The 25,423-nt window shown below is 42.3% G+C and overlaps 1 protein-coding gene across 2 annotated transcripts in view; it reads right to left on the reverse strand.

The window, feature by feature from the left end:
* AIG1 (androgen induced 1) overlaps nt 1–25,423 on the reverse strand; it is a 136,844-nt gene that overhangs the window by 13,815 nt on the left and 97,606 nt on the right. For both annotated transcript variants that reach the window (XM_077351054.1, XM_077351065.1), the window contains one exon: nt 2,404–2,519. In XM_077351054.1, the coding sequence (XP_077207169.1) occupies nt 2,404–2,519 (116 nt within the window). The remainder of the gene's footprint in view (nt 1–2,403; nt 2,520–25,423) is intronic.

Raw genomic sequence — 25,423 nt, forward strand, 5'->3', positions numbered from 1 at the left:
ACTGAAACAACAACAAAAAATCAGCCCATCTTACTACACTGGAATTATGAGTGTTATCCTTTTTTTCTTTAGAGTAGTAATATTATGAGTATCCCTACATTGTCTGTATTACAAATGTGAATAGGAAAAATAGTATTGCTACCATGGAAACATTACCTGATGGCCTTTGTTAAGGAGTTCATTCCTACTTCAATACATGCTAACTCAATACTGCACAATAATAGGCTGATCAACCTTAGGCATAAAGCTTCCATATAAGATTACTTGTTATTAACTCTAATGAATGCCTTCAACATTATAATTCCTGTCCAACATCATTATTAGATAAGCAGAAGGGAACATGCATTAAGGCACACTTTAGAGTGCAAACCCAGATCCATTTGCAGGCCCTGCTATTTGCAGACTTAAGCAGATAGTTTAATGATGTCTAGGAAAGAAGCAGAATGGAACTAGAACTTGGGGGAAATCAAACTAAAACAGACCTTCTGTGCAAGTAAAAAACACTTGGATTTAAAGACACATTTATCTTGATGATAAAAAACAGAAATGTTTTTTTTGCATTTACAGACTTAAAAGCCATATCACACAAAATGTCCTACAAGTAGTGCTGAGTTGATGACCAGCCTCAGGTATGCAAGGACAGCCTCAGGTATTGCAACTTCATGCAAAAATGGATGGTGTTCTTGGTCAATATAAAAGAGCACACCAGGAGAAGGAAGTCCTTTAGGTAGGGAAAATTTCCTATACAGGTCAAATCAGGCATCCTGAATTGCTCAGACAACTTGGACCTTTGGTTTCAAGAAGGCTGGCAGTAAGACTTTTCATATTGAGTTCTTACTAGCAGATAGCAGTACTCACAAATATACATGGTCAGGAAAAAAACTATTTTGCTCCAATGGTCACTTTTTGCCACAGTAGAGCTGAAATTTTAACAGATCCAACTTATTCCCCATATCAACATTTTAACCTTTTGTGCTTTTTTGAGGGTTCATTGACTCCTTGAACAGTATTTCAAGAGGTTCACTGGGCTACAGCAGGAGGGGCAAGGCCTGTAGCACAATTCTGCTGGTCTGAACTGCCCCAAAGAACCTCCGATAAATAGTATAGTGCTAGCACTGGTTAACCTTATGTGTTAAGGCTGAGACACATTGTGAAAAAAATGTTTGCTAGAGAAAGAAAAGAACAGGAACGCGTGCTTAAGTAATGTATCAGTATCCCCCACTATGTGAAAAAATAAGAGTTAGAAAGACCATGAGAGCAAATTTCCAAAAACATTTGGCATATTACTTCTGAATATGTGAGTGTGAAGGAAGTGTTTTCACACAGACTCAGGGCCATTCCGCACCGGGATCCATGTAGCAAATTGTTTGCTGAACGAAAAATCGTTCAAATAATCGTTAAATCGTTAAATAGTGGAATTCGGCGTAACGCATACCTGTCTTTGTAGTGGAATCCAGTTGCGTTTCTATCGTTTCCCACAGGGTTCCGGTCTTGGCAAAAATCGCTAGCCAGGAAGCGCTATTACTGTGTCCCGCCCCTGGCCGTCAAGCAACCAATGGGCAGCCGTTATCATGCTCCCAAACAGCCCCTTTCCCTTTAAGGATGGTTTAAAAAAAACCACACCTGTTGCAACGAATATGCATTGATTCGATGCAATGGAGAGACCCATCCAGCTAGCAGGTGGTGTTTGAGCTGCCGTTTCATCATTGCCACGCTCCCCCCGAATGAAACCCCCCCCCCTCACGGGCGCGATTTTCGGCCGAAAACAGTGTGAAAAATAAAGTGAAAATAAACCAGCAAACGGGCCTCTGCGATGCTTGTGCTTGGTGACTTTAAACAGATGGGCTGCAGCCAGGGAAGCCTCGCTGGGTAAACAAAGGCTCACTGGTGCATTGATCTCCGCTCGCTTGGAGAAAAAAAAATGGTGATCGCTTCGCCAGAAGATCAGAGGAGAGAGCCAGGGGGAGGGACTTTGCAGAAACCGCAACAATGGTAACGCACAGAACTTTCCCGCTAGTGTTGCAGATTGGTTGCAGGAGTGTACTGCTTTCCGGAGGGTGAATCCACTTTTTGGGATTTCCCTGAAAGCGCTACAACGAAGCGCTTTTTGCAGATCGGTTTCAGGAGTGTTGCAGATTGTCAACGACGTTGTGCATAATGGCAAAACTGTTGCGATTTCAATTAGTAACCATTGTGCTATTTTGGACGAATGCGGAACGGCCCTCAATCCTCTCACTTCCAATCCACTCTCAGTGCACACTGCAGCTGAATCTTACTGTGTAAAATGGCAAAATCCATTTGCAAATGATCACTAAAAGGTATTGAAAGTGTGCAACAGTGCAGGCAACAGCAGCTGACTGTGTATGTCCACAGGGCAACATAATGTAAACATGCATGTCTTACCATAATATGTAGGCAATAGAGAAAGTACACATGGCAATCAGTCCACTGCTCCTGCTGGGGTATTCATGATGTGTTGTTCTCATCTCAATTAATATAAAAGGCAAAACAGTTGTATGCTAAAATGAAAACAAAAAGAACAGAAAATACTTCATAGTAAAATAGTGCAAATGTGTGTCATAAAATATTAACAGGAGACACAAATGCAATGCAGAAGCAATACTTCAGCGGGGAGAGGCTGTGGCTCAGGGGTAAAGCATCTGCTTGACATACAGAAGGTCTCAAATTCAATCCTTAGTGTCTCCAGTTAAAAGAAACAGATAGCAGGTGATGTTTAAGACTGCCGGAGATCCTAGAGACCCACTGCTGCTCAGAGTGGACAAGAGTGACAAATTGTTTGATTCAGTATAAGGCAATCTCATGTGTTCAACACAGCTAAACCCAAAGTACTTCTCATACTTAATTTCAAAGGGGTAGGAAGCATGTGATTAACTTCCGCACGGAAATGAATGCAACATTGACTGCATCATAGCCAATGCCATTTCAGGCTGTGGAGGAAGACTGTTTGGTATAGATGCTATGGATCACAAACAGAAGGGGCTTCTTCTCATTCGCTCAGCAGTCCTCTGAAATCTGCAGAAAGATGATGCTATGGGTCACAAGACCTATCTTAGCCATGAAGACCAAGGATAAGGAGGAGAAACCAAGGAGAATTGCCGTTTGTTCACTCTTGTGATAAATGAGCTATTGTATCAATGGAAGCATTGCAAGAAGGAAGATGAGGGTAATTTTGCTCAGTTCTCCTTCCTTACAGAAGCCACTCTCCAGCCATATGGCTTTTTGTTCACACGGGTCCTGGAACTTCCTGTAAAAGCTTCTGAAAAGTCTCAGAAAGTTGTTTGAAGAAGGGGGCGGGGGACAGGAAAGATCTGCATTTGTGTTTCTTTGTAGGCTGGCCCTAGGCAGACTTGTATAGAGAAAGATTCAAATGAGTAGCTGTGTTAGTCTGAAGTAGCACAATAAAATCAGAGTCTGACGAAGAGTGTTTGCACTCGAAAGCTCATGCCTTGAATAAATCTTTGTTGGTCTTAAAGGTGCTACTGGACTCTGATTTTATTGTATAGAGAAAGAAAAAGCTGGAGTAGCTAGTTCATCTTCTGCCACAGGGGACAGCAGCATGCTTTCTGGCAAGCTGTCTTTTGGGACATCATGTTCACAGTAAGATCTCGCACACCCTTTGATGGTCTTCTTCCAAGCATTCACTATTATTTCTGCATCACGATGAGTTCATAGTGCCATTCCTTTTGTATGAGACTGTCATTTTATCAGCCAATTACATCACCATTACAGTAAACTTTGATTAATTCTGTTACTTATGTACTTTATTCTGGACAATTTGGCCTAATCACATGGGAGCCACTGGCAAAGCAAAAAGGAACTGTTCACAAAAGCATTATTTGGCAATGGCAGCCAATAACTAGACAGGAAAAGACTTAAAGGTAGAAAAATCCTTCTTTGTTCTGAACTCTCATATAACTGTGCTACTACACAGTCACTTCCCTTCTGTGCTGATGTGATCCACAACTTACTAGAAGCAGAAGTACTAGAAATTAAATAGATTCGGTCCTACTGATGGCACTGGGATAAAAATCAGTGTACATGTCACTATTTCCACATAAGTAGGTTGCTACATGGAATTTCATGTTTCTTTCATCTTATTCTACTGCAAGCCATAGAACCACACAATGTGAGCTATGATTTCACTGCTCCAGCTTTGCCTGCTACACGCATGGCAATGATGGCACATATGGTGCAGTATTACCCAGTGGTAGCAACTGTGTTACTTCTTATGCATTCCAATTTTTTTTAAGGGAAAGGCATAGCATTTCATGAACAGGATGAAGTCTTCCTTGCAGACAACTTACCCATAACAGAAACACTGTGATATACAGATTCTTGGTTAGAAAGAATTCTTGGTTAGAAAGAACTGTTGAGTGAGCCAGAGGCCCTCTGAGGCCAGGAAGCACTGGTAGGAGCGCTCACCGTTTTACAAAGGAAGGATTATTACTGTATAAATGCTATGCAGGATGCACTCTCAAGCAGCCACAGGCACTTCATTAATTATTATTGCATGGTTCCTGGGTGTTAGCAGTATATTATCCAAGCAAAACCTAGTGCCTTGGAGAAACAAAAGAGTCAGAGATGACAATTTAAATCAATATGGGAACATAATGCTCTGTGGCTATATAGTAACACTTCCTTTTTAAATGCAATCTCCTCTCTTCCGTAGCTTTATGGCTGTAGAGGAGACACTAAATCTGAGTTCTACAGGAGCTAATTTCTTTGCTCTGCATCATTGCTCTTTATCCAGCACACCATATTGGGAAATAGCAGGTCTAGCCACGGGGACTATTGCTAGCCATTTTCATTGGGAGATGGCTGTCCAAAAGCTCATGTTCTCTGGAATGTACCCCCTGTTCTTTGCTATACTGCCAAATGTGACATTTACTTATTTTACTGACATTTCTGTGCCCTTATCCAACAAAAAATATAATACCATCAAATAGAAACAGCACTGTAGCAGTACTAAACCATATAGCATGATCAAACAAGCCAGGAGTGGAAAGCCTGCACGCACTGCACTTACCAAAAGAACATGTCACCTAGCAAGAAAAGTTCAAAGCACTAGGTAACAGAAAAGGTTTTCCCTTGTTCACTTCAGAAGGAAGAGGACATGAAGAGCAGTCAAAATCAGCTCAGTTCCTATTTGAACAAGTGGGCTTTCAGAAACCGTGGTCCCAGATCATTTAGGGCTTTTAAGGGAAGGAACAGTGCTTCGAACTTTTGCTTGGAAATGAAGTCGAAGTCCGTGGAACAGTCATCAAAGGTGGCTCCCCATGACATCTATGGCCAGAGCTTTCTTTCTCAGGAAGGGGTACAGCTGGCAGACTATCTGCAGTTGTTTGAAGGTACTACACTTGAGCCTCTGTCTAGGCACAGATATAAACCACTCCCTGGAAACCAACCTACAACCACATCTCTGGCAAGGTGACACATCAGTCCCTGGTTAGCATTGCTGAGCAAGAGTTCCTCTATCTTATCTAGACTGAGCTTCAGTTTATTGGCCCCTTACTATCTCTGCTACTCATTGCCTCTGCAGAAAAGGAGTTGAGAAGAATCCTCTGTATACTGGTGACTCTTCGGTGTAACCCTCCAGAGAAGCCTATTTAATGCAGATGCTAAATAGCATGGGAGGTAGCATAGAACCCTATGAGACATGAATCCAGCAACTGAACAGATGTTTCCCAGCACCAACTGGAGAATTCTCCATCTGACATGACACTTGCTGGTTAACCATGGGCCGGTTACACTCTTTTAGCCAAACCTTTATTACAGGGTTGTTTTGGGTTTAAAAATGGAGGAGGCCAATCTGAGTTCCTTGGAAAGTGGAGCGGCGGTATATAAATTTAATTATGAATAAAATTTAATTATAAATAATGTAATGAAAAAAATATAGAGCCTCTTGTGGCGCAGAGTGGTAAGGCAGCAGTCTGAAAGCTCTGCCCATGAGGCTGGGAGTTCGATCCCAGCAGCTGGCTCAAGGTTGACTCAGCCTTCCATCCTTCTGAGGTCGGTAAAATGAGTACCCAGCTTGCTGGGGGGTAAACGGTAATGACTGGGGAAGGCACTGGCAAACCACCCCATATTGAGTCTGCCATGAAAACGCTAGAGGGCGTCACCCCAAGGGTCAGACATGACTCGGTGCTTCCACCGGGGATAGCTTTACCTTTACCTTTTAATGAAAAAATACATTCCTTGAGAAGCATAAGAGGTAGACGGTGGAGACATGTTAAGTAATCAGGAGATGTTATGTACAAGGAGAAGAAAACTGAGAATGAATCTGACTTAACACGAATTAGACTTAAAGATGATGCTCTTCTGAAGAACCTCCAACTTCCATGAAGTGGAGCAAAGCCAGGATTGGCTTTGTGCTTTGGAGAAAAGGTCCCACTTATGGGAGCACTATTCTAAATAGCTCTGAGACCAAATGATGAAATTACATAGGAGGAGTGGGTCATCTAGGAAATCCCCATCTTAATAAATCCCCACTTTTAATAAAATATGTATTCTACCATGGGTTTCAGGGACTATTTTGGTGCTTATTAATGGCTTTTTGTTGAGTTTTAATGGTTTTAGATTATTTTCTTAATTGTAAACTGCCTCAAGCCAGTCTCTAGAAAGACGGTATATACATTCTCTAAATAATTAACTTTACTTAAGCCAGAGTATCTGAGTAAGATAAAGTGGTGCGTTCAAAACGTAATCACTGTTGGATCCAGAAAGCAGTAACAAGTCATAGTAAAACACAAGTTGCTTATAATGTGGGAAAATATCCTGATGTTTTTAGACAATGGCATTTTAAAAAGAAAGATTAGAGTGGCTCTATACCACAGATGAAAAACTGAAAACTTACTTTTACAGCAAAGGGATTAATGGGGCTTGTTCAGGACCACATCTGTTCATAGGTGGCATAAAGCCCGCACAAGTGTTTAACTCCAAACCTGAATTTGCATTCCAGCTGGGGTCATCAGTCAAATAAAAATGAGTCCTGTGCTTGATAAACTACACTTTCAACTCCACACAGGTGTAGATGATGGCAAAGTGATAAGTTAAATTATGGAAATACCATAAGATGCACATAAAGGAAAAGTGACAGTCTGTCCTTTTTAAAATCTATCCAAACTCATTGTCACTGGAATGAAATCACAAATATTAGGGTTAATGCAAGGAACAGACTTTTTTAGAGTCCTTTTTCTTTTCAGAATCATACTTTTCAACCCAAAAGACCTCAACTTCCCATCTCAAGGACTGCTAATAAATTGTAATTACTTGATAAAACTAGGATGTTGGCAGGCAGAGATTGCTTCATTAAAGAGAGAGTAATCACTGACATCCCCATGACCAATCCTTTGGCTCTCCTCATCCCAGCCTTAACTATTGTTGTTGTAGTTAGGTGTGAAGTCGTGTTCAACCCATCACGACCCCCGTGGACAATGATCCTCCAGGCCTTCCTGTCCTCTACCATTCACCTGAGTCCATTTAAGTTTGCAGCCTTAACTACAGTGTCCATAAATGCCCATATATGCCATCAAGGAGGTGGTGAGCTCCCCCTCACTGACAATCTTTAAGCAGCAGCTAGACAGATAACTCTCATGGATGCTTTAGGTTGATCCTGCATTGAGCAGGGGTTTGGCCTAGATGGCCTGTATGGCCCCTTCCAACTCTCTGATTCTATGATTCCATCAGAGTCAACGACTAACTATTTTGCAGTGCTCTGGTTGAGTCCTTTGCACATGTCCCAGACATTTACGATATCCAGTGCTTATGGAAGAGCTGAAGTGGAGTGCTGATGCTAGGAATGAAATAGTGGGGAGATACTGCCCTTTTGCTTGCGGCACTTAATTGTATGTTTTACTAATAGTTTTTTGGTGTGCAGCAGCACACAACTTCTGATTCTGTGCATATGGCTGCTAGGCCCTCACTATGGCTGGAAGCCATGGGACGGACTCCATGCCAAGTAGCAGCAGAATATTTTAGGTTGCTCTGGTCTGCGTCACAACATCATTTCTAGGGAAAACATATGGTATTCTTTTACCATAGAGTTTCCAGCACCTCAATGAGCTACCCAATGCCAGTTCTGGGGAAAATGGGATGCCATAGCACAGATGCCACCAGAGTCCTCCCTTCCATGTTCCTGCCTTTGAAACCTTCACTGGCTGAAATGTCTGGATTAGGTCTACTTGTCTGTGTTTCACAACTACATATTTATTTTTCAGTAAGAAATTCTGACCTGCCATACAACTTTGTTTCAAAAACTACAAAAATCAAGTAAAATCTATGATTTTGACATTATTAGTGTAAACAGCAATCCTAATGTGTTCATTTATTTTCAAACATATCTAAAATAATGGATGGTTTTAAATAATATCAATTTATGTTAAAGAGAATGTATAATAGTATAAAGACATTTAAGTTAACACATTTTAGTTGATTGTGCTAAATGTATTGTAGTATCTTTACTCCAGAGCATAACAAGCTTGTATTATTCTAATTTCCCATTGTTATTTTCAAATGAATGCCATTTTTATTAATCAGTTAAAAATCTACAAGCCCCAATATAAGCAATTTAGCTTGCCAATATTAGTGACACTCTAAAATCTATACTCTGGACTTCTAAAACCTGGTTGAAACATCATGTTTGACTTATGAGAGCAATTATAATACTGCCTCATGCAAAAAGCATTAGGCTAATGCTGGATCAAGCTACATTGCCAAGCATGCTCCAACATAATTAATCAAAAATATTTCACAAAGCAATTGCATCCAAGAGTTTATCGATTTCTTGTCATGACGCATTTTCCTTATGAGGTGCTGCAGTTTGTGTATCAGAGATGTGCTGGCATGTATTTTTTCTATGACTAAGCCTTAATCCATCTTCTTGGCTTCTTGCCATCGGTGCATTGACATCTGCAACCACTCATGTCCAACAGCCTCATGCATGAGGCATCTGGCTTCAAAGTTGGACAAAATTAGTATAGGATCTTCCTGAATACTTTGAGCATAATTGAAAGCAGATATATACAAGGACAGATGTCAAGTGTCATAACAGTTACACATGGCGTCATGTACAATTATATGCCCATACACATTTGCAATGATGATTATAGCATTATGTAGGATATTTTTGTTTATTTCATTTATTAATTAGATTTTTTTCTTGTTAGAGGTTTTATTGTGAATAATCTACAGATTACAACTTTTTATACACATATAGAAGCATTTTGCCAAAGACTGTATCAAGAAAAGAAATACTCATAATAAACCATACTCAGCATATTATACTAAGAACTAGTAGTAAAGCCTGTTGCATTCTGTAATACAATGGGCGCTAGCTCATGGTTTGGTGTGGGTTTTGTGCCTCACTTGAAAGCTGGCAATCCTAAGGGGAGGTTTCTCTGTACACAGCAGTCTTGAACCTAGTCAGGTTTATGCACACCTAGGTAGTGTTGAATTCCAGAACATGAACCTATCTCAGTCTGGCAACCTCACCTCCTCTCTGCATTGTTTCCATGACCTGAAATAGGGGGAGCTTTGTGGCTGGTTAGGTGACTGAGGAGGCATTATGCACTTTTGAGGCCCCACTTCCAAACCTCAAGGAATATGTTTAGACCAGGGACAGACAACCTCCAGGTGGGGCCTGAAGATCTCCTGGAATTGCTGCTCATCCCCAGATTATAAAGATCAGCTCTCCAGGCAAAATGGCTGCTTTGGAGGGGTGACTCTGTAGCATTGTATCCCACTGAGGTTTAGGGAGGCCAGACTCTAGGTGGGGTCTGAGAATCCCTTGAAAGTACAGCTCATCTCCAGGGAGTTAGGCTGAAGGGAAAGCTTTGCCCCCCCACATGCTTCCCTTCAAAAGGAATGCACATTGCCCCAGACACCCCTTGGCTAGCACAGTCTGTTGCTTGGCTGGTGATGCCTTCTGAAGCCTGAGGCCTACTGCTGGCAACTGCAATCCCTGTTGTTGTCTGAAAGGCCAAGTTGTTGCCTAATGTGGATCACCTAGTTTCCCCCAAAGTCTCACTGTCTACTTTCCTGTAAAGCTAACTCCACTTGAAATTCTGGGCCACTTATGTCTTTGATTTCGTAGGACCTTCCTGGTCAATACTGATTTTTATTTACCAGGCCAAGCTTGAGAAAAGTCACTTCAGTTCCTATGTCTCTCCAGCCATTTACTTGTTCACCATTTACAATTTCAGGCTGTAAATATTTTTATTTAGGTCTTCTTGCACTTTCCAGACTCATGGGACCCATGCTGGTCTGTCTGTGCCCCAAAATACAAACAGTTGTTGGTAAGGGCTGGCCAAAGTCCATAGCCCAGGAGGGACACATCTGTACCACTCCACCCCAACCTCAGTCTGCAAACCACTACCATCGTCTCTAGTATCACTGCTCATCTTATAATGCTAATGGTTACAGGTATTCTCTGGGCAGTCTGTCACAATGTTATCACATAATGGTAAATGTTTTCCAGAAAGCAATTTTTCCTTGTCTGCCCAGCAATTCATTCATTGGTATTTCCAAATTATGTTATTACATGTAGAGCCATTGTAGAATGACAGCTGAACCTCATCCCATAATATGAACATTAAAAATTCTTTCAAGTCCCCAAATAAATAAGTACCTTTAATTTGCTGTCCAGTCAAAGTTCCCCCCATAATTCTTCTATGAAGTAAGGAAGCTATATTATCTTTCTCTCTGACAGATGAAGATTCCAGATCACAACAGATGGGTAACCAGTACTATTGCTAAGAGCACAGTTCGCACCAGTACCATTCACTTCAATTGAATGCTTTCGACATCTTGTTCCAGAAGCATGCTTTGATGACGGGACAGCCCAGCTGCAATTCCAAAGCTATTTATAACTACTAGCTCATCCAAGACAATCAGTGGTTCACTGGATGCCTTTAGGACAGCTAGAATGGGTCACAACCCTCAAAACTTTTAGTTGGCAATCTCTGAACTGTTTATGACAGCTAATAGTGGTACAGTTGTGCACATGGTTAGTAACTGTGCCACTTATCCCTTGTCATATCGTATCAATACGAAAAATACACAAAGCTCTGAAAATGTCTCACATGGAACCAAATGCTAAGAATAGCTAAATTCACATTGTATTAAAGACTTCATATTAAATTACTTCATATTTACATTTATTGTCATTTTTAAAATAAGAAATGAATAAGAGGATTTCTAAAATCAGAACTGAGGCAGCTCACACCAAATCAGCTAGGTATAAGCTAGGTACACTTCCACATATATTGTGTATTGGAGTAGGAAAAAGAGCTCTTCTGCATTTTTATTTATTGTGATGCTTAAATTCATGGCAGATTGACTTAAATGGATTTAGAAGGGTGTAACACTGCTAACAGTGGCACTTGTTGTTGTTATGTGCGAAGTCATGTCCGACCAATCGCGACCCCATGGACAATGATCCTCCAGGCCTTCCTGTCCTCTACCATTCCCTGGAGTCCATTTAAGTTTGCACCTACTGCTTCAGTGACTCCATCCAGCCACCTCATTCTCTGTCGTCCCCTTCTTCTTTTGCCCTCGATCGCTCCCAGCATTAGGCTCTTCTCCAGGGAGTCCTTCCTTCTCATGAGGTGGCCAAAATATTTGAGTTTCATCTTCAGGATCTGGCCTTCTAAAGAGCAGTCAGGGCTGATCTCCTCTAGGACTGACCCGTTTGTTCGCCTTGCAGTCCAAGGGACTCGCAAGAGTCTTCTCCAGCACCAGAGTTCAAAAGCCTCAATTCTTTGATGCTCGGCCTTCCTTATGGTCCAACTTTCGCAGCCATACATTGCAACTGGGAAGACCATAGCCTTGACTAAACGCACTTTTGTTGGCAGGGTGATGTCTCTGCTTTTTAGGATGCTGTCTAGATTTGCCATAGCTTTCCTCCCCAGGAGCAAGCGTCTTTTAATTTCTTTGCTGCAGTCCCCATCTGCAGTGATCTTGGAGCCCAGGAAAATAAAATCTGTCACTATCTCCATTTCTTCCCCATCTATTTGCCAGGAATTGAGTGGGCCGGATGCCATGATCTTTGTTTTCTTGATGTTGAGTTTCAAGCCAACTTTTGCACTCTCCTCCTTCACCCGCATCAACAGTCTCTTTAGTTCCTCTTCACTTTCTGCCATTAGAGTGGTATCATCTGCATATCTGAGGTTGTTGATATTTCTCCCTGCAATCTTGATCCCAATTTGTGACTCCTCTAATCCCGCATTTCTTATGATGTGCTCTGCATACAAGTTAAATAGGCAAGGCGACAGTATACAGCCTTGCCGAACTCCTTTCTCAATTTTGAACCAGTCAGTGATTCCATGTTCAGTTCTCACTGTTGCTTCTTGACCTGAATATAAATTTCTCAAGAGACAAATAAGATGCTCTGGTATTCCCATCTCTTTAAGAACTTGCCACAATTTGTTGTGTTCCACACAATCAAAGGCTTTAGCATAGTCAATGAAGCAGAAGTAGATGTTCTTCTGGTACTCCCTAGCTTTCTCCATGATCCAGCGTATGTTGGCAATTTGATCTCTAGTTCCTCTGCCTCTTCGAAATCCTGCCTGTACTTCTGGAAGTTCTCGGTCCACATACTGCTGGAGCCTAGCTTGTAGGATTTTGAGCATAACTTTGCTAGCATGAGAAATTAGTGCAATGGTGCGGTAGTTTGAACATTCTTTGGCATTGCCCTTTTTTGGGATTGGAATGTAAACTGACCTTTTCCAATCCTGTGGCCATTGTTGAGTTTTCCAAATTTGCTGGCATATTGAGTGTAGCACTTTTACTGCATCGTCCTTTAAGATTTTGAATAGTTCAACTGGAATGCTGTCACCACCACTAGCTTTATTGTTACTCAGACTTCCTAAGGCCCATTTGACTTCACATTCCAGGATATCTGGCTCCAGGTCAGTAACTACCCCATTGTGGTCATCAGGGATGTTAAGCTCGCTCTTGTATAGTTCTTCTGTATAGTTTTGCCACCTTTGTTTAATCTCTTCTGCTTCTGTGAGGTCCCTACCATTTTGGTCCCTTATCATACCCATCTTTGCATGAAACGTTCTCTTCATATCTCCAATTTTCTTGAAAAGATCTCTGGTCCTCCCGATTCTATTGTTTTCTTCTATTTGTTTGCACTGTTTATTTAAGAAGGCATTCTTATCTCTTCTAGCTTTTCTCTGGAATTCTGCATTCAGTTGGGTGTATCTTTCTCTTTCTCCCTTGCCTTTCACTTCCCTTCTCTCCTTAGCTATTTGTAAAGCTTCCTCAGACAGCCATTTTGATTTCTTGCATTTCTTTTTCTTTGGGATGGTTTTAGTTGCTACCTCTTGTACAATGTTGCGAACCTCCATCCATAGTTCTTCAGGCACTCTGTCTATCAGATCTAATTCCTTAAATCTATTTGTCACCTCCACTGTGTATTCGTCGGGGATATGATTTAGTTCATACCTGAGTGGCCTAGTGCTTTTCCCTACTTTCTTCAATTTAAGCCTAAATTTTGCAACAAGAAGCTCATGATCTGAACCACAATCAGCTCCTGATCTTGTTTTTATTGACTGGATAGAACTTTTCCATCTTTGGCTGCAGAGCACATAGTCAATCTGATTTCTGTGTTGACCGTCTGGTGATGTCCATGTGTAGAGTCGTCTCTTGGGTTGCTGGAAAAGAGTGTTTGCTATGACCATTGTATTCTCTTGACAAAATTCTACCAGCCTGTGCCCTGCTTCATTTTGTACTCCAAGGCCAAACTTGCCTGTTATCCCGGTTATCTTTTGGCTTCCTACTTTAGCATTCCAATCCCCCATGATGATAAGCACATCATTTTTGGGTGTTGCTTCTAGAAGGTGTTGTAGGGCTTCATAGAACTGATCAACTTCATCCTCTTCAGCAGCAGTGGTTGGGGCGTAGACCTGGATCACTGTGATGTTGAATGGTTTGCCTTGGATTCGCACTGAGATCATTCTGTCATTTTGGAGATTGTATCCCAAGACTGCTTTTCCTACTCTCTTATTGATTATGAAGGCTACTCCATTTCTTCTGCGAGATTCTTGTCCACAGTAGTATACCTGATGGTCATCTGAATTAAATTCACCCATTCCTGTCCATTTTAGTTCACTGATTCCTAAAATGTCGATGTTCAGTCTTGTCATTTCTTGTTTAACCACGTCCAGCTTGCCTTGATTCATGGATCTGACGTTCCAGGTTCCTATGGAATAAAAATCTTTACAGCATCGGACTGTCTTTTCGCCACCAGTTACTTCCACAACTGAGCGTCCTTTCGGCTTTGGCCCAGCCGCTTCATTCATTCTGGCGCTACTCGTACTAGCCGTCTGCTCATCCCCAGTAGCATATTGGACACCTTCCGACCTGAGGGGCTCATCTTCCAGCGTCATATCGTTATGCCTATTGGAACTGTCCATAGAGTTTTCATGGCAAAGATACTGGAGTGGTCTGCCATTGCCTTCTCCAGTGGATCACCTTTTGTCAGAGCTCTCAGCTATGACCTGTCCGACTTGGGTGGCCCTGCACGGTATAGCTCATAGCTTCACTGAACTACGCAAGCCCCCTTGCCACAACAAGGCAGCGATCCTTGAAGGGGGAACAGTGGCACTGTAAGGGTGCAAACCCAAGGTGCAGCCTAGGCTAACACATAAAGCCCTCATCACCACTTGGGGCGTAATAGCAGCACAATACTTTCCTCTTAGTGTAAGGTGGCAGCCACCCAGTCTGTGGAAGAAAGCAAAGGGATTAATTCCAAAATGATGTTGGATCCTGCTCTTTGTCCCCTAAAACCCATAGCCATTAAGAACTCTGCTGTGCATAACCCTTTCTTCAGTTATGTTTCTTGCAGTGCAACCCCAAACAAAATTACACCCTTTTAATCCCAGTGTCTTCAAACTTTGTTTAGGATTGTACTTTGGTCACTCTTGTGTGTTATAAAATGTGTCCATAGACAGACCGAGAGAGAAACAGCTCTTCTTCCACAGTGCTCTGAATGGATTTCATCACATCAGTTGCATCCTAGTGGATGAGTGGCAGATGCTTTTTATCGAGCACAAAACTGTCAGACTAGGCATGCTCTTGGGAAGGGTGAGCCTAATTCTAAAATGGATGCCTGGCTGAGGCACAGTGTGCTTCAGCTCAAACACAGCAGATTTAGACCACTGGCTTGTTTGGGTGGGCTCCAGACTTTACACATATGATTCCCAGCCATTCTAGCCAGTCAGTTTTCAGGATCAGAGTCCCTAAGCGTCATCAATAGAGTCATATCATGGCCTTCAGAACATTAAATTGACTAGCTCATTTCATTGCATTTCTTCTAATGGCAAGGGCTGCTGGCCCTGCTCGCTAATGAATACACACTCGTCCTGTGTTTTACAAGATTTCCACTAGCTTTTATAGGCCACAAAAGACAATTCCGTCTGTTTATATCGCTCAGCCTCCTCAACGTTTATAAAGCAAAGGATGTTGCCAGAAGTTTAACATTCCTCTTAGTATGAGATGTCTGGGAGACATATGCAAAGGCTTAAGTCAAATGCCTTCCTGAGTCACCGTGAACAACGACAACCACCATGATCTCTGCAAGTTGTAAAGAATATAGCTCAAGTTTTCTACCACTGAAGCAGATGGACAGGTTAAACTAGCTGTTGAATGTTAGGTCTGGTTCAAAGATTCAACCCCGGATCACTATTTGTATTTTTGTTTCATGTGTGGCTCTGTTATACAGAGAGGTGTAACTAAGCAGGCATTACTGACAGCAACATGCCTGTAGCAAAATAAGCACCACCAAAATCCAGCGCTTTTAGTATTTTTGCTATACTAGTATTCATATTATATTATCATTAATTATGTGTGGGCAGCCCTTGCATGCAAGGAAGGGCAATAAGTCAACTTCATATAAGTAAAGCTGTTGCAAGTTCATTGCTGGCCTTCTGGTGTTTGGTTTAAAGTTTTGTTATTTTGGACTGTCTGTGGTGGAACTGTGGTTATTGGCAGGTTTAGTTCTCTGCAGAGACTCTGATTTTAATGTTAATTTCATTGTGGTTTTAGCACTGGTTTAAATATTGTTTTTAGAGCACTGCAATGTTTTATTTTGGTATAAAAACTGTTTTATGGTATTTTAACGATTAACCTGTGAGCTGCCTTGTACAGGCCAGAAGTCAATATAGAAATGAACTAAATGAGCAGGTGCTCAGGTGAAACAAGTTTGGAGTACCTTTGTAAAGTGACCATCAAAGAATGGAAAAGACTTGACTGACCAAACCAACATCAAGGATCGATGGTGACAATATGCAGAAGAATTATATGCAAACACCAGGATGCCTCAGTCACCAGCCAAAAACACCCGACATGAGTTGGAACCGCATATACTGGAAGTGATCTGGGCTCTGAAACAGCTCCCAAATAATAAGGCTCCTGGCATAGATAACATTCCAGTGGAACGACTCAGATCTGTTCCACCAGCAGCAATCACAGAATTATGCCAAAAAGTCTGGGAAACCAGCACATGGCCAATAGACTGGAAAAGGTCCCTTTTATCCCATTATTAAAGAAAGGTGATGCTTGCATCTGTTCAGACTATCGAACTATAGCCCTGATCGCCCACACAAGTAAAATCTTATTGAAGATCATCCAGAACTGTCTCAAATCAACCACTGATGCTCAGCTACTAGATGTCCAGGCTGGTTTTTGACATGGTTGCAGGACCCAAGACCACATTGCAAATTTGCGCCAGATTCATGAAAAAACCCATGAATATCAAAAGGCCATCTATCTGTGCTTTATTGATTATTCTAAAGCATTTGACTGTGTTGATCACAAGAAGCTATGGGACGCCTTACATGAACGGGGAGTGTCGTCCCACTTAACCCACCTCATCAGTTCACTGTACACCAACCAGGAGTCCACAGTACGAACAATATATGGAGACACTGATTGGTTAAAGGTCAGCCAAAGAGTGAGACAAGGGTGTATCTTATCACCCTTTCTTTTTAACCTTTATGCAGAGGTAATTATGCAGAAGCTTAATCTGGAAGAATCTACGATCGGAGTCAAAATCCGAGGTCGTAACATCAATAATCTCTGCTATGCAGATGATACAATACTCCTTACGGAATCAGAGCATGATATGAAGACCCTGATAAAGAGACTAAAAGAAGAAAGTGAAAAGATGGGACTATACCTAAATATCAAAAACAAAATCATGACAACTACTGGCAGTAGCACCAAAGTCACGATTGACAACAAGAACATGGAATGTATGGATGATTTCATCTTTCTTGGCTCTATGATCAATCAAAGTGTTGGATGCAGCCATGAAATCAAATGGCAAATAAAACTGGGCCAGAACGCAATGTTAGACATGAACCGAATATGGAAGAGTAAGGATATCAGCCTTAATACAAAGTGCCTGCTAGTCAAAGCCGTTGTCTTCCCCATAACAACCTATGGATACAAAAGCTGGACCCTGAAGAAGGAAGACAGGAGGAGAATAGATGCTTTCAAATTATGGTGTTGGAGACGAATGCTGTGAATACCATGGACAGCCAAAGTTACCAACAAGATAATTTTAGAGAGGAGCAAACCAATTATGTCATTAGAAGGGAAGATATTACGACTAAAGCTCACTTACTTAGGACACATCATGCGATAAAACTTGCTAGAATAATCATTAATGCTCAGCACCATCAGCAGCAAAAGGAAACGTGGTCGCCAAAGGATCCGCTGGCTCGACACGATCAAAGCCGATACAGGGATGACCATGAACCAACTAAAAGAAGCAGTCAGAGACAGGGGCTCATGGCGAAGACTTTCCTATAGAATCGCCGAGGGTCAGCCACAACTGAATGGATAACATCATCATCATGGTATTTTAATGATTAACCTGTGAGCTGCCATGTACAGGCCAGAAGTCAATATAGAAATGAACTATTTAAACAAATAATAACATGTGCATTAACTTTGAGTTCTGTTTGTAGATTGGGTAGCAGGGAAAATGACTACAATAAGATCAGTTTCTCATGCCAGTCCCTCTGTATTTGTTGTTTTTGTCCACATGTCCACACCAGCTCTACCTCCTCATGGATGGCCACCTGGACTCCCCCTCCCCGCCCCCGCAGATACATTTGTCAGTTGTTGGATGGTTAGAGCAGAGTCACCTCCAAGACAGAGATCCTGTGGCTGGGCAGAAAGGCAACAGACCAGAAAGCACACTTATCCACCCTGGCTGGGGTGCAACTTAACATCTTGTCCGCAGCCAGGAATATGGGGGTGATTCTGGATACCTCCCTTTATATGGGGGCCCAGGTCACAAGGGTAGCCTGCACAGCATTTTTCCACCTATGTCATGTGAGGCTATTAGCACCCTATCTTCCCCCAGACCATCTAGCCACAGTGATCCATGCAATGGTTACCTCTAGGCTGTAACTCACACTACACAGGCCTACCCTTGTCCTTGACCTGGAAACTCCAGCTGGTTCATAATGCAGCTGTTAGGGTCCTCACTGGTACACCTTGGAGGGCCCATATCCAGCCTGTGCTGAGGCAACTGCATTGGTTGCCTGTGCTGGCCTGGAGCAGGTTCAAGTTTTGGTGTTAATGCCATTCGTGGGTTGGACCCTGACTATCTGAGAGACTTGTCTTCTTATGACCCCTGCAGGATGCTTTGCTCTGTGGGTGCTAATTTACTGGAGGTCCCTGGCCCCAAAGATGCACACCTGGACTCAACCCGGGTCAGGGCCTGGTGGAATGAGCTCCCAGGAGAGCTGAGGGCTCTAATGGAACTATCAGGGACGGCAAAATGGAGCTCTTCCACCAGGTCTTTGATTGAGGTCAGAGCCAGGAACAACAGGGGACCCTCCTTAGATAATGCTGCAGGGAAGGGGGGGGGGGCAGGGAGGGATTATACCACCAATTTTGTTTTATCCTCTCTTATCTATGTTTTGATTTTTTGTTGTGTGATGGGATTTTAACATGTTTTATGGGGATTTATATATTGTACCCTGCCACGAGTCCCTGGAGAGTGGCGGGCTAGAAATCTAATAAACAAACAAACATGTTGCAACTACATATTACAGGCTTTTCCATACTGAATTGCAGCCTGGCTTCTTAATTACATTATTTTTTCCCCTACATTACACACAGTATCCCTCCTCCTCTTAGAGGAGGGATCTGTTTTTTCAGATCCCTTCTGGGTTGAAAAAACACGAGGGAAACTTGAAGATATACTGGGACAGCAATAACCAGAGTTGATTATGCACTAGGCTTTTGAAGTTAATTTGGCTCAATTTAAAAACAAAATCAATCTGCATCTGACACCGCTTTTACCTCCGATGTCATTCACCTCCCCCCCCCATTAGCAATGGTTGTCCAATGTTCAGGATCCACTATGGATTTACTCAATTTATTCCCCAGTGCATCTGAGAATGGATTCTCACTTATTCTGAGAAATGCATAGCCGTCATACAGTCTTCTATGAGCAAATGCAGTGTTTCTATCGGCTATTATGCCCCTCATCTGGCCACGCTTCTACCACTGAAATTGTCTTTGGTTTCAGGCTGGTGTGGCCAATTAAAACTGTGAGGGGAGATTCTTAAAGGCCCGTTTTTTCAGTTGCCATTTTAGTAGAAAGTTTTCCCACCTTCATGAATAAGCATTTATTTTTCTTTAACAGCTGCCTTTAAGTCTTGTGACAATTGAGCCTCGGATTTAATGTTTCTTATTAAAGATGAGCCTTTCTGGCACACAGCCATTCTCTCCTTCTGATATGTGTATCACACAGTGTGTGTGTGTGTGTGTGTGTGTGTGTGTGTGTAGAGATTGAGAGAAATGCTCCTCAGGGCTGCCCTCATCCTCTTCCTCATTACCTTTCCCTTCCATCTTGTCAAGGTTAGGGATCAGAATACAATTTGATTCTTTTAAAAAAAGTAATCAAATGAAGAAGAAGAAGAGTTGGTTCTTATATGCCGCTTTTCTCTACCCAAAGGAGGCTCAAAGCGGGTTACAGTCGCCTTCCCTTTCCTCTCCCCACAACAGACACCCTGTGGGGTGGGTGAGGCTGAGAGAGCCCTGATATCACTGCCCGGTCAGAACAGCTTCATCAGTGCTGTGGCGAGCCCAAGGTCACCCAGATGGCTGCATGTGGGGGAGTGCAGAATCGAACCCGGCATGCCAGATTAGAAGTCCACACTCCTAACCACTACACCAAACATGGCCACCCGACCAATGAGCATTTATTCAGTGCCTTTGGTGCAGAAGACAGGACTTCATTAATCATACTTCAGAATCAGGATTAATGGCATTTGCCGATTTGGGACAGGAGCTGATTTTGGAATGGCTGCTCTTATAATTCTAAGAAAATGGTGAGTGCAGAATGTACCCAGCAAACACTCTGCATAATCAAAGAGGAAAAGTGAGGCACATATCTGAGGGACTGCCTGTTTTCTTATGCCACCCCGCAGGGCTTTTTGCCCACAGGAAGTGTGCCTGGCCCTGGCCCCAAGCTGGTAGAATGAGCTTCCAGAACAGCTGAGGGCCATGAAGGAGCTCTCACAGTTCCAGAGGGCCTGCAAGATGAAGCTCTTCCAGTAGGCATTTGGTTGAGGCCAGGCTGTGGAAGATCTTCAGAATCTGAGGAAGATCTCCTCAGAATGCCCCGGAACATCAATGGGCCAGATGTGAGCACTTCTCTAGGCTTATAGGCAGTGTGTGTGTGTGTGTGTGTGTGTGTGGGGGGGGTGTTATTCTGGACTGGTAAACTGGGAGGGGGGGTTGTAGCTGGGGTTTACGCTGCCAAGGATTGTGCTGTTGTTTTCTTCATTGTTCTATTGTAAACTGCCATAAACTGGCCTGGTCCAGGAGTGGCAGTCAAAAGATCAAATTAAAAAAATGAATGAATGAATGAATAAAAAAACTAAGCTACAGCAAAAACTTGATGTGTAAAAGCCTAAAACCACTTGTCAATGTTAAGTCACCTTTGCCTAGACTGTCTTCTCATTGCTTACCTTCCTTGATGTATTGTCTCTTCAATTAAGTTCAGAATGCCTCCACAAAAATGCTATTGTCTTCTCACTACTTTAACTGTCTTCACAACTCTTTGCACTTGCTTCTTTTCACTCAAGCTTTCAGTCATTCATTTAAGTTGTTCCATTCCCTTTCATGCACTTTGAGTATAAAAGACTGTCACTCATAGTCTAAATATTCCTTTGATAATTCCAATCCTATTTTAAATATCTTTATTAGCTGGACATAAATCCCACTGATTCCAATAAAAGTACGTTTAGTAATGAGAGAGAACCATTTAAAATCTGCTAATGAGCACCATCATCAAACAGATATGTGATGCTGGGTCCAACCCGAAGCTGCTGGAGCATATTGGCTCTCTTTCCCCCCCTGTCAAGTCACAGTTAACCTGTGGTGGCCCCATGGGGTTTTCGAGGGAAGAGAAACTCAGAGGTTGTTTGCCTTTGCATGTCATGACACTGATATTCCTTGGGAGTCCCATCCAAATACTAGCCAGGGCTGATTCTGTTTAGCTCCCAATAGCTGACAAGATCAGGCTCGGCTATCCAGGTCAGGCTGTATTGGCTGATAATGGTAATATATTATTTTTATTTATTCATAACATTTCTATACCGCCTTTCTACCAAATTCAGATTCCCCACAGCAGCAAACATTACAACAAAATATTAAAACATTTCAGACATTAAAAACATTTCAAGTACAAATACGTATTTAAAAACAATTAAATAAAACATAATGTAACCACATAAATATAAACACACAGGGAAGAAGTCTCTAAGAGTTAGTGAGGGATTGCCAACAAAACAAAATAGTCTTCACTTGCTGACAGAAGACAATGATTAAGGAAGACAGATGAATCTCTATGGGGAGTGTTTTCCAAACTTTTGGTGCCTGTTCTTGGGTTACCACCCATCTAGTCTCAAATGGTAGGGGCATCCGACACCCAGATTTTGAGGATAACCAGAGTGACTGGATGCTATAATCAATGCTCTGTTTACTGTTTGCTTTATGTCCATCATCAAAGGAAAGAGAGGTAGAGCATCAGAGTTTGTGAAGATCACCTGACTTCTTGATTTCATTTCTTTATCTCCCAGTGCATTCCTGCCTCCATCAGCTGCCGTTATGCACAATGATGTGATAATAGTGGATTCCCCAGTGCCTGACACTTCCACCTACATGACTCTGAGCTGTCAGCCTAATTGTTTTTAATGCAAATTGGATTTTCTAGAATTTTTTTTAGCTACATGGAGGTAGCGCTGCAACTGGAGATCACTGTAAGGTGGACTAAGGATCAGAAAAGTCCAATAACACATTCAAAGCATTCAGGAAATAAAAAGGCCTGTGGTTATTGATGGTGGGGGCCTTCCTAATGAGAAATACACAGAGATAACAGTTCTCTTCACTTTCTGGGACCTTTGTAATTAGTCTGTCTGAGATAGACTAATAGCCTGAAAAATGGCTTAAAACAACTTTAATAGCAACTAAAACATATTGTGCCGCAGCCCCTAAACATGTAATCTTAGGGAAAGTCCCCAAACTGCCAGTTCCGTAACACATGGTAAATTATTCCTCAGTAGTTGGTCATCAAATGTGAACCCCAAATTACTTCTCTGTATGTTTTCTAGTTTCTCAAAGATTAAATTTATACAAGGATGACTGGTGTGTGGGGGGAAGTAAAGGAAAACAAAAGAAAATTCCTGTAAAGTTTCATGTTCAAAATATTGTGTCTGTTCAATGGCCTCATGAATCCCCATCTTCACAGGTGCAGATGACTATATATAACAATAATCCTGGTTTGGCTGTGTTTTGATCTCGCATTCCTTTGAGCTCAGCGACACCAGTTTCCCACATTACCTCATCTTTCATGCCATTATGATAGACAGAGTCCATTAGGCCAAGCAGTTGCTCCTCTTAAATGCCCAGGAATGGATCTATGCTTACAAGCTGCTTTCCACCCTCTCACATACATTCCTGGATGAGATTCCCAAATAGGCTCCTGGGACTAGAGAAACAATTTGGCTGGTCAATCTCACTTGTTCACAGTTTTTGGAAGAACCCAAAATAGGAAATATGGCAAACAACTTTGATGGGGTGCACAAGTCCCGAAGGTAGAAAAGAATATGACGGTGTCCCACAGATTGTTTCATGGATGAATGGCAGTACAAAGAGGCAGCCAAATGGTAGTACATTGAAAAGATTCTGGCTGCAATCCAGCAGAGCTTCCCCATGACCAGCTAGAGAAAGAATGACATATGGTGTCAGAGCTGTGCCTGCCCAGGCTGGTACAAAGAAGAAATACAAGACTGCAGCAATCATACTGATGGCAGGTGCTAACAGAACAAAATAAACACAAGACTACTGAACTTGATAAAGAGGTAGAATGCAAACATACAATGGAAAATTTCTCAGCGGGTGATATTTCACACACAGTCCTTTACTTCAGACATGTCTTGAATTCAGTACAACTTTTTACAACTATCATGTGTTCTTTCTTCAAGGAGCTAAGATTTATTGCTTTGATCACAAAATAAACAAATAGCAAGTGCCAAGCTACTACTTACTTCACCTTTAAAGATTAGAAGTCAGCATCTAAAATCAGGCTTCCACAAGCAGTCTTGTGATGTCTACCCAGGTGTATATTGTGCAGCATGGTGGCTGTTAAAAATGTATTTTAATTTGATTGAAGGATTAAGGCAAATGTGAAGCACTGTGTGTGAAATAATCTTGTGGACTGGAAGCTTCCAGCTTTCCCCTGCAGCACACTAAACATCTTACTCCAGGGAATTGAAGCGCTCCTACAAAAGCATGGAGAGTCTGCAATGGTAGATGCCATTCCACTGGCATAAATACTGTTGTGTCAGCAGAAGAGCATCTTTGGACAAGAGCATCACTAGGGTACAAACAGGTTATGGGCCTACTGGATCTCTATATTCATCCACTATATTGGAAGGAATCATGAGAGTCATGAATACTCCAGCCTCTTCTCTCCCCTTTGCTGTGCAAATGGAATACGCTTCTGGAGGAATTTCTAGCTATGTTGGTTTAACTCTTTATAAAAATGATCTAAATAAATTAGCCCAGCACTACATAATAAATGAGGAAGGGATTTTGGAACCTGATCAAGCCACGCAAGAGGTGCTTAAGCACCTGTACCGCCTTTTTTCAGGAAGCCTGAAAAATCTCAGATGTTGCCACTGGAAGGGAGAAGCCTCCCTCGCCTATGGCCCAGTTTGAGTTGTATTAGTAGGACCCAAGGTGTCATGCCACCATATTTTATCTGGGGCACTGCTGGCCCATTATGCACGGGGGGGGGGGGGATAGCGCACATTCGGGGTGGAATGGCGGTGACTAAAATCACCGATAACGCACGGAGTCGGCTGCAACTGGACGCAGCTTCAGTGCATGCTGCCGAAAAAGCCATGTTAGCGAAACGCGGAAGAAAGCGCAGCTTCCGGGTGACCGGGGCGCAACCAGAAGCGGTGCCGGGGTCGCCGCATGCATAATCTGTTACTCTGGGTTTTGCCGCTGTTGCGTCCCGTCCCGTCCCGTCCCGTCCCGTGCATAAGCAGTTTGCTTCGCTTCTTCCCCCTCCGCGTTTTCCATGTGATCCGAAGTCGCTGTTTCAGTGGCCGTGCATAATGGGCCTGCTGATGAGTTTCTTGGCTGCCAATACTACAGTGCCATTAATGAAGGAGAACGGTAAACTATAGCCTCTGGACCAAACCATCAATGTTCACTGTTTACCACAAGCAAGCTGAAATTCTTATGAAGCCTGAAAACCGGCTGGACATCTGTAAGGGTGGCAAACATGGTCATCATTTTGTTGTGTTATTGTGGAACTTCTATTATTACCTGACTCAGACCCCAATTTAGTATAGGAGAAAAGTGAAATAAATGTTTAAAATAAACAAATTTGCATCTTTGTGGGTTAGTTTTCACTTGTGTTTACCCTGTATCTCTTTGATAGTACACAGGAAGTACAATCTGTAACTTAAAAGTCTCCCCCCCCCCCCCTCCATTGAGCTCTATTAACTATGGAGGTTCTTTTCTTCTACACACCTTATTTAGGGGGTTGCAGGGATCTCTTCAATCAAATGCCTGGGTAGTGGAAAAACAGAATGTTTTTACTAATGTTTTCTGTTCTATCAGCAGGAACGTTGAGATAAAGCTCAAGAGATTTTAAAAAATGCTATCTTGCTGGACAGCACTGTGAGGTTTTGCTATATTCCCACTAACTTCTATGGGTGAGGTTTCCTCTGGCCTGTAAGTCTGTCATGAAGAGGAAGGGATTGTGCCAGGCTTCAAAATGGAGATGGCAACTGTGAGCAGATGAGGGACATCAAGCAGGGCTGTTAGGTAATGTAGGTATGGCAAAACTCACAAG

This window comes from Paroedura picta, chromosome 1 (genome assembly GCF_049243985.1).
Source record: "Paroedura picta isolate Pp20150507F chromosome 1, Ppicta_v3.0, whole genome shotgun sequence".
Taxonomy (NCBI): Eukaryota; Metazoa; Chordata; class Lepidosauria; order Squamata; family Gekkonidae; genus Paroedura; species Paroedura picta.